This window comes from Aphidius gifuensis, linkage group LG1, assembly GCF_014905175.1.
Source record: "Aphidius gifuensis isolate YNYX2018 linkage group LG1, ASM1490517v1, whole genome shotgun sequence".
NCBI lineage: Eukaryota > Metazoa > Arthropoda > Insecta > Hymenoptera > Braconidae > Aphidius > Aphidius gifuensis.
Window position 1 is genome coordinate 29483523 of NC_057788.1, and position 15884 is coordinate 29499406.

The 15884-nt window shown below is 23.2% G+C and overlaps 3 protein-coding genes across 3 annotated transcripts; 1 reads left to right on the plus strand and 2 right to left on the minus strand.

Annotated features, from left to right (window-relative positions):
- The first annotated feature begins 17 nt into the window (after positions 1–17).
- On the plus strand, positions 18–3904 carry LOC122860253 (DDB1- and CUL4-associated factor 12). The gene is made up of 6 exons (XM_044163976.1): positions 18–752; positions 1037–1180; positions 1249–1935; positions 2088–2372; positions 2440–2605; positions 2710–3904. The coding sequence occupies exons 2-6, from the start codon at positions 1095–1097 to the stop codon at positions 2863–2865; spliced, it is 1380 nt and encodes a 459-aa protein (XP_044019911.1). The 5' UTR covers positions 18–752; positions 1037–1094; the 3' UTR covers positions 2866–3904.
- Positions 3905–5916: 2012 nt separating this feature from the next.
- On the minus strand, positions 5917–6622 carry LOC122847508 (tumor necrosis factor alpha-induced protein 8-like protein). Its single transcript, XM_044145255.1, has 2 exons — positions 6350–6622; positions 5917–6270 (listed from the first exon to the last, which is right to left on the minus strand). Exons 1-2 carry the CDS (start codon positions 6620–6622, stop codon positions 5917–5919), a joined length of 627 nt encoding a protein of 208 aa, XP_044001190.1.
- A 200-nt stretch (positions 6623–6822) lies between these two features.
- Positions 6823–13928, minus strand: LOC122860254 (geranylgeranyl transferase type-1 subunit beta). The gene is made up of 8 exons (XM_044163978.1): positions 13912–13928; positions 13610–13846; positions 12956–13528; positions 12494–12854; positions 11416–12366; positions 7420–7498; positions 7080–7196; positions 6823–6948 (listed from the first exon to the last, which is right to left on the minus strand). Exons 3-5 carry the CDS (start codon positions 13505–13507, stop codon positions 12245–12247), a joined length of 1035 nt encoding a protein of 344 aa, XP_044019913.1. The 5' UTR covers positions 13508–13528; positions 13610–13846; positions 13912–13928; the 3' UTR covers positions 6823–6948; positions 7080–7196; positions 7420–7498; positions 11416–12244.
- Between the last annotated feature and the right edge of the window lie 1956 nt (positions 13929–15884).

Sequence of the window (15884 nt, forward strand, 5' to 3'; positions counted from 1 at the left end):
ACTCTCTCTCTTTACCCCCCTGAAATCACCTGAAATTAAAAAAAAAAAAAAAAACATTTTCTACCCCTCTGAGTTCTGACCTACTGATTGCCCCTCATCCCTCTCAAAATCCAGCTCCAAAACATCAACAAATATAAACAAAAATAAATAAATAAATTACCAAAAACAATAACAATACACATGAATAATTATTGTTAATTTTAATTTTATTTAAATAAATGATTTAAATAGCTGTTTTTTCTAAAAACTTGTCAACATTTCTTTTATATTTTTTTTATGTTTAATTATTATTTAAACAATTAATTGTGATAGTGTACTTGGTGCATAAATATTTAAAATGATAATAAGAAAATAAAATATATATAAAAAAAAGCCTTGGTTTTGTGTGTGGTGTTTTGAGTGACGGGGTCAACATCCAGGGTCTTGTTGTTAAAATAAAAAATATAAAAAAAAAAAAAACACAAAAGAGAGTAAAACCATTACGCTCAATCCCCCAACTGATGTCTGATTCCAACATGGCGTTGTGACTGTTCGATGCCATCATCGTTAGCTTTAATATTTACATTAAATAAAAAACACATATATTTATTTATTAAATTAATATTTACATACATGTTTTGGTGTGTTACATTGACTATTGGTTGATAGCCAATTAAATAATAATAATTGTTTTTAAAAAGTCAAATTTTTATGGAAAAAATAACAACAAAAAAAGTAATTTAGTCAAGTGTCCAAGAGGATTTATACACTAGGTAAAAATATGTCAAATTATTTGACGTATTGTTTTATAAATTATTGCGTATTTGTTAGTTAAATAAATTCATCTTATCAAAAGACATTAAAAAATGATTTCAAGAAAAGCTCAAGACAAGAATAAATTAATTTTTTTTCTACTAAAGTTTAATGATTAATTTGCTGCTGCAAGTTTTTGTTGTTATTATTATAATTATTGTCTGAAAAATAAATATAGTATTGTTATAAATTATAATTGAAATGTTTATTGGTATATACATATAATTTATTGGTTTATTTTTAGGACATTTTGGTGAGAGGTTTTTTTCTTTTGTTTGAAACAAAAAGATAAATATAAAACCATGGCAGAAGTACAAAAGATGAGAATATATGGTAAACATCCACCATGTGGTAATAACTCTAGACTAGAAGAACGTCGTATTAGAAGGTAAAAATTAATAAAACATAATGATTTATATCTGTATTTATAAATAATGTATAATATATTTTAAACAGATCAAATTTACGTGCTGAAAGAAATCGTAAACCTGAAAAACCAGAAGATTTTGTTTGTTATGAATCAAGTGATGATGAAGAAGAAACAGTTACTGAAACACGTCAATTTTTACGTACAACATATAATTTTGTTGATTATGTACGTGCACGTGAAACAAATACACGTGAAGTTAGAAAAATAAATCAAGAATATGGATCACGACATATATTAACACATGATTTATTTAAAGAATATTCAGTTAGTTTAAATAGTATGAATAAAGTATTTTGTTCACAATGGTTAAGTGATAGACAAGTTGTATTTGGTACAAAATGTAATAAATTAATGGTATATGATGTTGCAACACAAAAATTAGATCAAATACCATCATTACATGGTAGATCAACAAATCCAAATGGTGGACCACAAACTGATCAACAATCTGGTATTCATTCTGTACAAATAAATCCATCAAGAACATTATTAAGTACTGGAGCTAGAAATAGTAATGAAATAGCAATTTATAGATTACCAACACTTGATCCAGTATGTGTTGGTGAAGCTGGACATAGAGATTGGGTATTTGATATGTGTTGGTTAGATGATGAATTTATTGTATCTGGATCAAGAGATACTAAAATGGTACTTTGGCATGTTAATAGTGACCTTGCTGTTGCACCTGATAAAGCAGAAGTACCAACACACAGGTTAACATAACATTTATTATTTGTTATTGTAATTTCTTATCAATTTTATTATTTAAATAATTAAACGCTTTATTAATCTTGGAATATAAATTATTAAATTTATTTCTTTGTCATTTAATTGTTAATATTGTTTATTTATTTATTTGTTTTAGACTTATTCAACCAGTTTGTGTTAAAGAATGTCGATCAGCACAAAAAGTACGTGCACTTGCATTTAATAAAGCATACAATGAAATTGCAGCATTATCATTAAATAGCTTTATTCATATATGGTCTGCTGAAACATTTAAACAAAAAATATCAAGAAAATTACCAGCATGTCAGGATAATGTATGTCTTGCAGTTCAAGATGATGGTGTTTATGCTGTTGGTTGTAGATCATATACACTTCTTCTTGATGCAAGAACACTTCAGCCAATTAAAAAAATACCATCTCGGTAAATTTAATAATTTATTTAATATTATTATTCATTTATTTATAATTTATTATTTTTGTATTTATAGATACAGTGGTTGTGGAATAAGATCAGCAAGTTTTCAAGGTTCAGTATTAACAATTGGTACTGGTTTAGGAATGCTTATGTTTTACGATGTCAGAGCACAAAAATATTTGGAATCATCAATTAATTCAAATAGAACTGTTGTCTTGAAAGCATCAAAAGGATACGTGGTAAAATTATATATTTTAAACAACAAATAATTCCTTGACAAATGAATTGATAATTTATAAAAAATAAAAAATTATATGGATGTTCTTTTTTTTCTTTGTTTCAGTTTCCAGATGAAGAATATGTTGATGGTTTTCAAAATGTCAAATATACACCTGCAATATATACACATTGTTATGATGCATCTGGCACACGTTTATTCACTGCTGGTGGACCACTACCAGCAAATTTATATGGCAATTATGCTGGACTCTGGCAATAGTTTATTAAATTAATAATATTATTTTTTTTTTGTTTCAACGCAATAATATTTGTGGGCGGTAATACAGTGAGTTATAGTTGTAATCGTAACAAAACATTTAAAAAAAAAATTAGTAATTATTAATCTATAAAATTTTTTTAGTTGAAAATTATTATTATTAATATTATTTATGTCAATGATTTGGATAATCTAGGCCAATGAATAATAGAAACGGTTTTTGTAAATTTATAATTTCTTCAATGAATTTTTAAAACAAAACAAAAAACAGTTTTTGTTTTAGTTTCGTTTAACAAATAAAACTTGAGAATATATTTTCATTTTTTTTTTTTAACAACAAGCAAATGATAAATGATAAAATGTTATTTACTTGTTGTTAATTTATAAAATTATCCATTGAAAAAATTGAAATAAATAATACAAGCTTTAATACACAACTTATTGCTAAAAATTAAAAAGTCAATAATAGATAGCTATCAAATTAATCAATAATATTATTTAAAAAAATAACAATCACATTAAAAAAACAAAAAAACATTGCACATTACTACGATGTATCCAAAAAATTTCGTATTTATTAAAATAATGTTTCGAAAAACGTTAATATTATATTTATTAATTTTTTAAACCAACTTTTTTTTTTTTTAGAAATTTAATTATTGCTGCCACTGTGAATTATTTATTAATCGGACGAATTTAATTGAAAAACAATTAAAAATTAGCAAATTTTAAAAAACTAGTTAATTATTTTCTTTTTTTTTTTTAAATTAGAATTTTTATATTTTTTTTTAAATGTGTCTAATTATTCGTTAAGAATTTATTTCATTTAAATATTTTATTTTTACATTTTGTTATTTTTTAATTATTATTTATATCTAACTTGTTTGTAAAATAAAATAAACAATAAATAGAAAAATATTGTGCCAATTTAGACAAAATAAATTAATAAATAATCGAAATAATAAAACAGTGGCAGCTTGAGATTACATCAATTATTACCAGAATACTATAATTAAAATAAAAGAAAGAAAAAAAGAATTACCACCGATATTTTATTATTATTTTTCTATATTAATAAGATTTAAAAAAAAAACAATGCAATAATATTATTTCTGTTCATCGAATTCATTTACCGAGGTATTTTATACCCATATTTTTTGTATATATCATTTTTCGTTATAAATAATTCAACTATAGTATTAAGAATTTATTAAATTCAATAAATTGATAACAATAAAAATGTAAAATTTATATCTCAATTTTTTTAAAATAGAATAATAGTAATTTTGTTTTTTTTTTTTTCTTTTTATATAAAAAATTGACTTGTTGGAATAAAGAGATAAAAATAGCAAATTTATAAAAAATAGTTGAACGTTTTTTTTTTTATTATTTTCAAGTATCAAAATAATAAAGAGGGATGATTGTTCAACTTCAGTATTGATTATCAAATTAATTATTGATTTTTTTATTGGAAAAAAAAATAACATCAGCTTGCTGTCTCTATTTACATACCTTTTTATTTTTAACAAATGCTTTTTACTTGTGAGAGAGCCTGGAAAAAAGAGATAAAATGAAATCAAAAAAAAAAAATCAATTACACTCTTGTACTTTTCATATTATGTACATCAAAAATTTTTATTAATAAATTTTTTACACATAAATATATAATTTTTTATTACAAATAATTTAACTATATTCTATAATTACCATCGAAAAGTAAAGGTCACATCTTTTTCTCTTTTTTTTTGATACGTTATTTTATTTATTTATTTTTTTTTTTTACAGAAAATGGACTCGTGTGAATAAAATAAAAATAATTTTTATATATTTTTGAGTTTAACTCGATTTAATAAACGTCCATATTTTTTTTATTCAACACAAAGATATGTTTGATACTTTTATCTAAATAATTGGACAACTATTTTCTTGGTACCATTTTTTTTTTTTAAACAACTAATATTGACCAAAAATGAAAAATATTTTATTGAGCTATTCCATTTTTTGGTTCTATATTTTTCAGTATTTATTTATTTATTTATTTTTGTTTAAATAAGCTCATTTGGTTTGATATTTTCCTGAACATTTTAATATACTAATTTTTATTATTTTACATGAATTTAAAAATCAAAAATATTCGTTTTTAATTTAAAAAAAAAAAAATCAACTAATAAATTTAATTGTTATTAAATATCAAAATTGGTATTATAAATTATTAAATAAATGCAAATCTAAATAAATTAAATTTACATTTCAATTATATTTTTGATATTTTGTTTTTTTTTTTTGTGGTAATTCAACTAAAACCACGATAAATGGAAATTTAATTAAACATTGTTCTATCCAGTTGAACAGTCATCATCATTATATTCAGTCATGCAAAAATATTTTAAATATATATATCAAACACACAATAATATTATATATATTTTCATTCATAAGAGTATTCATCAAAATAAAATATATACGTTGCTTATTTGAATAACTGTGATGATTTTTTTAATATAAAAAAATAATTCATCGTCATGACTCTGTCAAACTGTCTCATTTATATTTTTTTTTAAATTTTAAATACTTGAATGAAATATTTAATAAGTCTCTGATAACCCTCCTTACTCATTTTTTTTGTTATTAAAATTAAAAACCATCGTTAACTTTCTGTTTCACATTCATAGATTAAATATTTTCTTTTATTTTTTTTTTTATATTTAATATTCTTTATCAGTATTTAATTTTTTCATTTCCCACGATGAAAGACTCTCTACAATTGCATTTTTTTAAACAATAGAATAAACACTGTTTATGGAAATACACGAGAGAAAATCGAGTTGTGACTGGGTCGAAAACAATGAATGTGAAATCAAGTTGAGTTTCGACTTTTTTTTTATTTCTATTTCACATATTCTCTCGCTTTTATTCTTTATCATTTTCCCTTTTATATTCATTTTCATATATTTACTCTTTGCAAGACATTTAAAATTTTTTTGTAGATTTTATTTAAAAAACCATTTGGTATTTTTTTAAAATCTATTTGGTTATTTTATATTTGGAAATAATTTATAGATGACCAGCATCTAGTGCTTTGTTAATATCAGCAACAAGTAAACCAAGATTAGCATTATGTTCTGATCCTTGATGAAATATTGCATCAAGAAAATCAGGATTTGTTAAAAAATTAAATATTTGATCACAACGTTCTTGTGATTTATCAGTTAAATGATATTTTATTAAATCTTGAATTGCTGATCTAGTACGATCAAGTGATTTTGTTAAAAATAAACGATCAAAACTAAAATCAAGTTCATGAAATGACACAACAGACATTGCTGTTGCACGTAAATTTGTACGTATTTCAGATATTTTTTTATTATCATCTGGACCAAGTTTATTATTACGATGAAGTAATCCAATCTTTAATAAAAAATATACATATATTATTTTAACTACAAATTTTAGAATTTATAAATTAAAAAAAAAAGCAAGCAAATACCTTGATTGATAATTTAACAATATTTTTAAGTACTTTTTCTGGTTGTTTTTTATCAATATTTGGATGAGTTTTAGCAACACGTTCCATGAGTTTAGTTAAATTATCAAGTAATGATGTTGTTGCATCGTCAATAAATAATGATCTACCAGCTCCACTTGCAACAACACGTCCTAATATTTTTTTTTGTGCTCTAAGACCAAAATCACGTGTACGTGAATTTGATGTTCCATTACCACCTTGATAAACACCACCTGGACTTGCTGCTGATGCCATCACTGAACATAAAAAATACACAAATATTATTAATTTAATAAATTACTACGAAATAAATAAATACTTGAGTATATTTATTGAATCAATTCAAGTGGTACATATCTGTAAATTTTAAAGCTATATTTTTAAATCTCAAGTGGAAAAATAACAAGAATATATAATAATAAAAATGTATTTTATATTTAATCATGAACTCACCGTTTTTTTTTTTTATTTAAAACATCAACTGGACATCCAACTTTATTGGTTTTTAAATAAATTAAAAATTGATGTGAAAATTTAAGTTAAATCACTTGATTATTGTGATTAAATTAAAATTCAAATAACTATAAAATATAAAAATTATAAATGAATAAAATAATACACAGTTTATTTAAAATACTATATGATTTAATTAAAATTAAAAAAAAAATTTAAACAATAATGGTTCAATAATAATAATAACGAAAAAACTTACGACTTTTTTTTTTTTTTTTGTTGTTTTGTAATTGAGGTTTCCAGGTACTTAAATACTTAGCGTGCAAACGAATTTTTTTAAAATAAAAAGTCGTGCAATATTATCAACAACATAAAGCTACAACAAAAAAAAATAATAATATGAATATGGAAGGTAAAATTATATATGTAAATTATTACAACATTATGCAGTGTTAGAAAAAAAAAAAAAAATTATATATAAAAAATTTACATATTTTTATTATAATAATTAAATTTTTTTTTTTTTTTTGTAATAAAAATAAAGCTCGTTTATTGTAGATTGATTGAATTAAATATTTATGAAAAAATAGTTGGCATACTTTGATTGCAGTCAGTTGCAGCAACCAAATGATAAAGCACCCAACTTTGCAACTCCATCACAGCACTACCCCACGCCACCTGAAATAATATTTATGAAAATTTCTATGAAATTTATTTAAATAAATTGTTAAATATATAAATAATTCAAAAAAAAAATAATTCAAGTTTAATAATTAAATAATTAAACACGCTGAAACAAGTTTGAAAATTTTAAATTTAAAAAATTTTAATTTCTTGAATTATTTTATTTGAAAAATATAAAATAATGTCAAATTGTTATTCGATTTATTTGAAATTTAAATAAATCGAAGAATTATTTCTTTAGAAAAAATAAAATGATAATTAAATAACTAAAAATTTAAATTAATTGATTAGTTTTATTTTTTTTTTATTTTGCAAAATTAATTATCATATTTAGTAAAAACAAAAATCAAAAACAATGTCAAGGTTTTCTTATTTACCTGAAATTTGAATTAAAAAATAAAATTGTTTGTTAAAATAATATAAAAAAAAATGCGTGTTTTGAGGAGAGATTAACAAGGGCAAAAGTGCCAAGGACGAGGTCATTTCGTATTACTCTCATGTCTACTATTCCCATAATGTTTGATATTGACTAAAAATAATCTTCTCTCTTTCTATTTCAACAATCAATTTATTTGTCACTTGAAAATTTATCCCCTATATACCTAAAATGTAATTAAACTCTTTTTAAAAATACTTAATCACATTTAAACTCTAATAATGTCACTGAACAAAATTTATATCACGTTAATTTCGAAATGCAAAGTTTCGAAAATACTTAAATATCGATTTGCTTAAATTTATTTTTTTTACTGCACAAAACTTGATCATCAATATCACTTTAAACATCAAAATAATTTTATAAAAAAAATAAAATAAATATTAAAATAAAAAAATAAATACTAGCAATTATTTTTCGTTATTATATTTTAATTAGAAAATTTTTATTAAATTAATATTTCATTTACCCTCGGGTAAAATAAAATTGCGATTATAAAAATTTTTTTTTTTTTAAGACCTTCGGTTTAATATCATCCCCTTAAGCCTGAATTGTTTTTTAATTTTTATATATTTTATCTCAATAGTGTTTATTGAGTTAACTAGAAAAAAAAAAAAAAAATTGATCATCATCATAACGTGTTGATTTAATATTTTAAATAATAGAAACTAGCGTTAATTAAATTCCAGTTTGTGTGGGTATTTACGTATTAAATTGTTTGTAAATAGTACGTGTGATGTGGGTGTTACAAAAACAAACATAAAAATTTAATATTGAATTTGTAGAATAATAGGGAAATTTTATCAAGGTAACAATCTTCAATATCTTGTGTGCTAATCGATTTGGCAATAATGAGAAACATCAAGGTCAAATATATTTGTATTATAAAATCCCCTAAATATATTCATCAATTATTTCAACTTGATAAATTTTGAAATAACGTGAATTATTTTTTTTTTTATAATATAAAAATTATATTTAATAAATAAATCAATTTATTGGTCGAATAAAAGTATCACGAAGTTTCAGGAAATTTTATTAACATTTCCAATAAAAACAATCAATAGCTTCATTTTAATATCAGAAAAATAACAATTTTTTTGTTGTTTATTACTGTATAAATTATTTAAAAATATCTTAGGAATTTTGATGATTTTTTAAACAATATAAATGACAATTTTAATACTAAATAAACAAATAAATTACTTTTTTTTCTGATGCATTTTTATAAATGATTTTTAAAGATATATAAAATTAATTTAAAGCAAAACAAGATGATCAACATTAAATTAAAAATCAATATTAAAAAATATCAATTTATACTTTAAAATAATCGAAATTTATAAACAAGTTTTAAATCAAGTTTTATAAAATTATACTGGTTTTTTTAAGAAGCTGTTTTTTTTATTTTTTTTTATTTTTGGAGTACCCTTTGAAGTGTCAACTAAGCGTGAAGTAAATAAGAGTGAGAAAAATCTGGAGCACGTGCTCCAGCTGCCTCAAAGTAAATCATCATTTTCATTGCAATAATAATAATAAATAAATAATAATAATAGAGCAACAAAAAATAAAAAATAATAATAAATTTAAAATAGGTTTTAATAAGTACTTGGTAATATAATAATATTTGCAATGAAATATATTTCATTTATGTTGGAGATAATATGAAATTATATACGTAAAATTAATTTAAAATAAACTTTTAATTAAACAGCTCAAGTGTAATGTAATAATTAGCTAATTAAACTTTGTAAATTTGAAAAGTTTATTTTATTTTTCAAACAATTGTAAATTAATTTTTGAATTTATTATTTAACTTTTTGGTAATAGAATTTATTATTTAAGATTGCAGACAGTTGTCGTTTGAATATTTAACACAACTTGTAGATTTTAAAACTTTCTGTATGATTTTCACCTGGATACATAAGACGGGGTGAATTCATGACTTGGCAACCGTTATAACAACCTCCATCCCTATTTCTCAATTCCCCTATGAAAGGGCAGCTGTTGCTCGACAGATGTGATACCATCATCAAGAAGCACGAGACTACTGTTTATTCATTTTTATAATACTTTAAAGAATATATAAAAAAAAACCTCCCCATTCACCACCTGCCTTGTCTTTAAACTTTAATTCCCGCCATCAACTCTACAAGTTATATATAAAAATAAATAAAAAGTTTTTTTTCTTTTTTTTTTTTGCACAAATCAATAAAACTTTTCTATTTAATTTAATAATATATAATATTATTATTTTTTATTACTTATCTAACAACATATAAATCAAGTTTTTCAATAAATTTAATTTTTTTTATCATATATTAAATATATTACTCTATTTAAATTCAAATAACTCTGAAAATAAAATTCATGAAAAATTTATAATTTAATTAATTAACACTTAGAATAATAATATAGATTCTCAGGATATAAAAAAAAAATTTCAAAGAATTCATTAAAGTTGATGTAAAAAAATAATAAAATAAAAAAATAATAAAATTACTTTCCCTCTTTATGTTCAATTGGCTCGAAGTAGCGACGACGACAACAACGATTGACATTCATTAACTATTCTCTAGAGTGTCTTTAATTAATTTAAAAAAATATATATATGCAATGAATATATAGATTAAATTTTATATATATATTTATACATAGTGCATGTCCATGTATGTTAACAAGTTTTTGATGTATCGAGCCATGTGTTTTACCGCAAATAGAGTGGAGAGAAAATTATTAGTGTGTTGCATGTCAGCAAAGTTACATCAATAATATTACTAGCAAAATATAATTCAACTAAAAATAATTTAATACTATTAAGTTACATAAATCAATTATATTTTACATGATAGATTGTCCCTTTAATAATTACCAATATCAATATTATACCCTGACCGAATCATTGATTTTACAAAATCGAAAAAAAACAATAAATTCTTAAATTTCGATTCGCAATATTTCGACTGAATTTCGATTTGCAATATTTCGAATAAATTTAACTTTTATATTATTTTTTTTCTATCAAAATTATGCGTAATCAAATGACTCATCAATTTTATCCAACTATGAGTAATTTTATTTTTATTAAAAATTTTAAATAATTGTTTTTTCTTCTGTTTTTTTAAATAATAATTTTCGATTTTTTTACGCGGGAGAAAAAGCAGCTAGACATTGTATTTTTTCGTTTAAAAAAATAAAAATATATATATACGACGTAGTATAAAAAAATTTAATGTTATTTTTATCTTGATATTTTTAAATTTACATTGATAATTTTTTTTTGTTATCGTATTGGAAAAAAAAAAAAAATTTCTATTTTGTTACGTTTTGATAAACTTGGTTTGTCATGTTTAAAAAATAAAAAAAAAAAAAAACCATTGACAAGGTGTTTCGCTGTTATCACATTGAATAATGTAAAAAAAATAAAAAAAAATAATTTATAAAATTTAATTGAAAAATAAAACTTGTAACAAACCTCGATAAATGATGTGAGTCAAGTATGACTCTACTGGCACAGTGAAAGTAGATGTGTTTTTTCTAGTTTAATTATTATAAATAAACAATTTTTTTTTCCAAAAACTTGTGCACATTTAAATGAAGATTTGATAATTATAAATTTAATAATTATCTAAATTATTAATAAACAATTTAGCCACTATTTCGATGAGTTAATCCACACAGACACTGTTTATATTTTCAAAATATTTTTTTTCGAAATTAAAAATATACGTTGTTACTTCGGGAGCGGTCATACGACGTCTGATAGATATTAAAAGTATTTTTATAGTTGTGTTGTACTCTCATCGTCATGTCACCAACTTGGCCAACCCCGCGCACCCGTTGCCATGGATTACTTTGAACACCAGAGTGGGGAGAGACAAATACACCTCACAAAATAAATAATTTTTAAATTATTAATTTTTAACAAAAAATATAAATAAACCTGTTTTTTTTTTTTTTTTACTCAAAGCAATTGTTGTTTATTTATTTATATTTTTAACAGTTGGAATTTTTTTTTTTTTTATATATCAATTAACATTTTAAAAGCAGTAATAATATTTATTGTGCTGTTGTTTTTACTATCAACTTTTGTGGCTTTTTATTTTGAATAAATAAAAATAATGATTTAAAATATTTCAAGGCATTTATTGGCAGTATAATATTCTAGTCTAATTGACATGAATTTATTTCTGCTCATTGTTAATTATTTAATGATTTTTAACTATTTTTAAAATTTGTAAATTAAGTGTGCGTTTGATATGAACAAGTGAGCTTAATTAAATACTGTATTAATAATTATTTTGTCACTCAAGTTTCCATTTTTTATGAATTTCTTTTAAATGATTATAAGCACGATCTGAAATATTAAGTGCAGCATTCATTGATTGCAAACCAGGTTCACCAAGAAGGCTCAATCCACAAAGACCTGTAATTAAAATTAAAACAAAAAAAAAAAAATCTAATTAGTCAAAATTAAATTTAAAGCTTGTATGATTTTCATCAAAATAATTGCTTATTATGAATAAAGTAAAATATAATTTTTATCATCTTACCAAGATAAGTGTGCAGTGGATCTGAACAGGTGTCATAAAATTTAGCAAAACCACCAATTCTTGAATCTTGTGTGCTCAATACAAATTCACGATTTTCATTTGGATCAGTTAAATTAGCAACACCAAGTATATTAAGAGTTGCACCAATCCAAAAACTATAACATGTATCAGATGGTTTACCAGGTCTACCTTGAAATCCATCACTTTGTCTCATTAAACACCAACGTTTTAATTTATCCAGTTGATCATTACTCAATGCATTGTCCAATTCATTCATCAGGTATAAACTTGCAACAGCACAAAATGTTGATCCACCATGTGATTCAAGTCCTGGACCTTGTCCCATTGCTCCATCATATGACTACAATGATTCTGATAAGAATTAATCATATTAAACTCATAGCCATTCGGCAATTTTTTTATAAAATAAATATAAACTAAATATTTGTTAATAAAACTTACAATGCTTTTAATTATATAATCAACAGCTTTAACTTTATCAATACCAGACCAATCATCTAGCATTGATGATACACAACAAGCACAATAAATAAATCTCATATCACTTTCACTACCAGTTATCATTGCAATAAAACAACCATCATCACTTTGACATGCTTTGATACCTTCAAGTAATGATTTTTTATCAACTCTTGATAAATCATCACCAAGAACAAGTAATGTTGCTAATCCAGTATATGCCATTGGTAAATAACCACATTGATAATCTGGTGTATTATCTGGTAGCATTGTTGATGCCATAAAACCAGATCTTATACCAGCATTTTTAATTTGTAATCTGTATATCCATTCAATTGCTGCTAATCTATCATTATCATCAATCATATCTAATGAATTTAACATATCTAAACCAGATATTGCAAAATATGCGAACATCATTCTGTTTGAATCATATGGTGCCATTTGACTTGGCATAACATGAAGTATTCTTTTAAAATATTTTGCATGTCTTGATTTTTCTAATTGTGCTGGAATTCTTCCTGTATAATCCATCTTTTCACAAATTAAGGTCAACTGAAAGTTATAAATTTATTAATCAATAATTATTATAGGTTATACCTATATTTAATTATTTAAATTTTAATTAATACTTACTTTTAAATTATTAATTAATATCTATAATTTTATTTTTTAATGTGTCAAGCACACAATTTTGTTGTTTGTTTATTTATTTACAAATTAGACAAATGTCAGTTGATGAATATCTTGACAATTATTTTCATGATAAACAATATAAGCTTTTAATTAAAGCAGCACTAAAAAATTTATATTAATAGTTACAATTGAGATTATTAATTGAACCGGTTGATGACGTGAGTAATTATTTACTGACTGAAAATAAAAATAATTTTAGATAAATAAAAAAGTGTCAGTCGTCAGATAGTTTTTTATTTTACCACCAAGTATCAACAGCAGCACCTCTCTAATAATAAAAAATAAAAACAACAACAATTGGATATAATTATAAATAAAATGACAACTTGATATAATCAATATTTTTTTTTATTAAACAACTAAATTGAATAAATAAATAATTCATCAATAATTTAATAAATACATTAACAACAATTTCAGCTTAAAAAAAAAAATTATTTAACACAAAATTTGTTGACTATAATAATGATTAATAACTAATTAAGTATTTGGAAAAAAAATTAACATACACTTTGGAAATAATTAATAATCTCTTGATAAATAAATATTGACTATTTGAAATAATTATCTAATATAAATAATAAATAAATGCGTCAGCGCAATTAATTTATATAAATTATTAAAACAATTTAAGTTTTCTTTGATAATATCAGCATTATTTTTGCCAATTATTAATATGTATTGTTATTATTACTTGTAAAATTTTATTAAATATATCTTATTTGCTTTTTTTTTTTTTATTTTTGGTAATGATTCAGGCTCGTTGATAACTAAAATTATTGAATTAAATTTGTGTGTTCTTCATAAGCTTGTAATACTCATTTTCAATCATCTATTTGAGAATATTTCGCTTATTTTTTTTTATATTAAAAATGGTTAATTTGATTATATTGTTTGTTTTTCTCTTTAATGATAAATTAACCATATTTTATTATTATTGCATAATAGGAAATACCAAACTTCCTCCAACTGTAATTGGTTTATTTAATTTTTTTAATATTTCAATTAAACTGCGATATTCTCTATTCACTATGTTGGCACGTTGAATTGCAGTATGGTTACTAACACCGCCCTGGTGGAAATAATTTCTCCGTAAAACTCCGGAAAAACTCCGTAAAATTCCGGAAATACTCCGTAAAAGTCCGGAAATACTCCGTAAAAGTCCGGAAAAACTCCGTAAAATTCCGGAAATACTCTGTAAAAGTCCGGAAACACTCCGTAAAATTCCGAAAATACTCCGTAAAATTCCGGAAAACTCCGTATCACTCCGGAATTGGCCCATTAAAATTTTTCTATCATTTTTTTTCCTTCATTTTACACAGGAATTCGAGTATTTTGGAATTGCAACCGATTTTTCGTATTTTTTCGAATTTTTTTTAAGTGGGCCAATTCCGGAATAATCCGGAGTAATCCGGAGCAATTCGGAGAAATTCCGGAGAAATATTTCCACCAGGGCGGGGGTTATAGACAATTTAAATTCATCAATAAATTCTGTATTTGACGAGAACAGAATACTGTGACAATTTTTATCAATTTTTATATACTTTAATTTTTCTTTGACTTGTTGAATGAGAGAAAGCATTTCTCCACCTTGTGGTCTTGTCAATATTATTTCGGTAAGAGTCAAACATTTTCTTACTTGAACAAGTTGTCGTTGTTGCTGTTTCTAATTTGCAGCATATTTTTTCTTCTTTTTAGTTAACAAACTTGGAACTTGTTGTTCTGGTAGTGGTGGTGGTGCTGCTGGGGGTGGTGTTGATAAATCAGTTGGTAATTTTCTTTTACGTAGAACACGTTGTATTACCGTTGTAGATGTATTGTTGCTGGTGGTATTTCTTCAGGGGTATTATCAGGCAGTGCAAAATCATCAAGTGGCCACCGCCGGTGGTGGTGGTGCTGTTTTATTTCTATCATTTGGTTTTTTTGAACATTTTTAAGCTTGTCGTCGTTATACCACCTTGCAATTATCATCTTCCTTTAATTGAGTAATAATATTTTTTTTATTTTATTTATCATTTCGAGTGTTACACCGTGTTTATTTCTATTGGATTTCTTGATGGCGTCAATACCAATTGTATCAGGTCACGGTGTTTTTTATAATCTCAATATTTTGTTGTTGTTTTTTTGATTTTTTTACAATTACTTTTTTTGGTGTTTGAAGTACTTGTAGTACATGAACGTAATATATCATTTTTACTGTATAAATATCCATTAC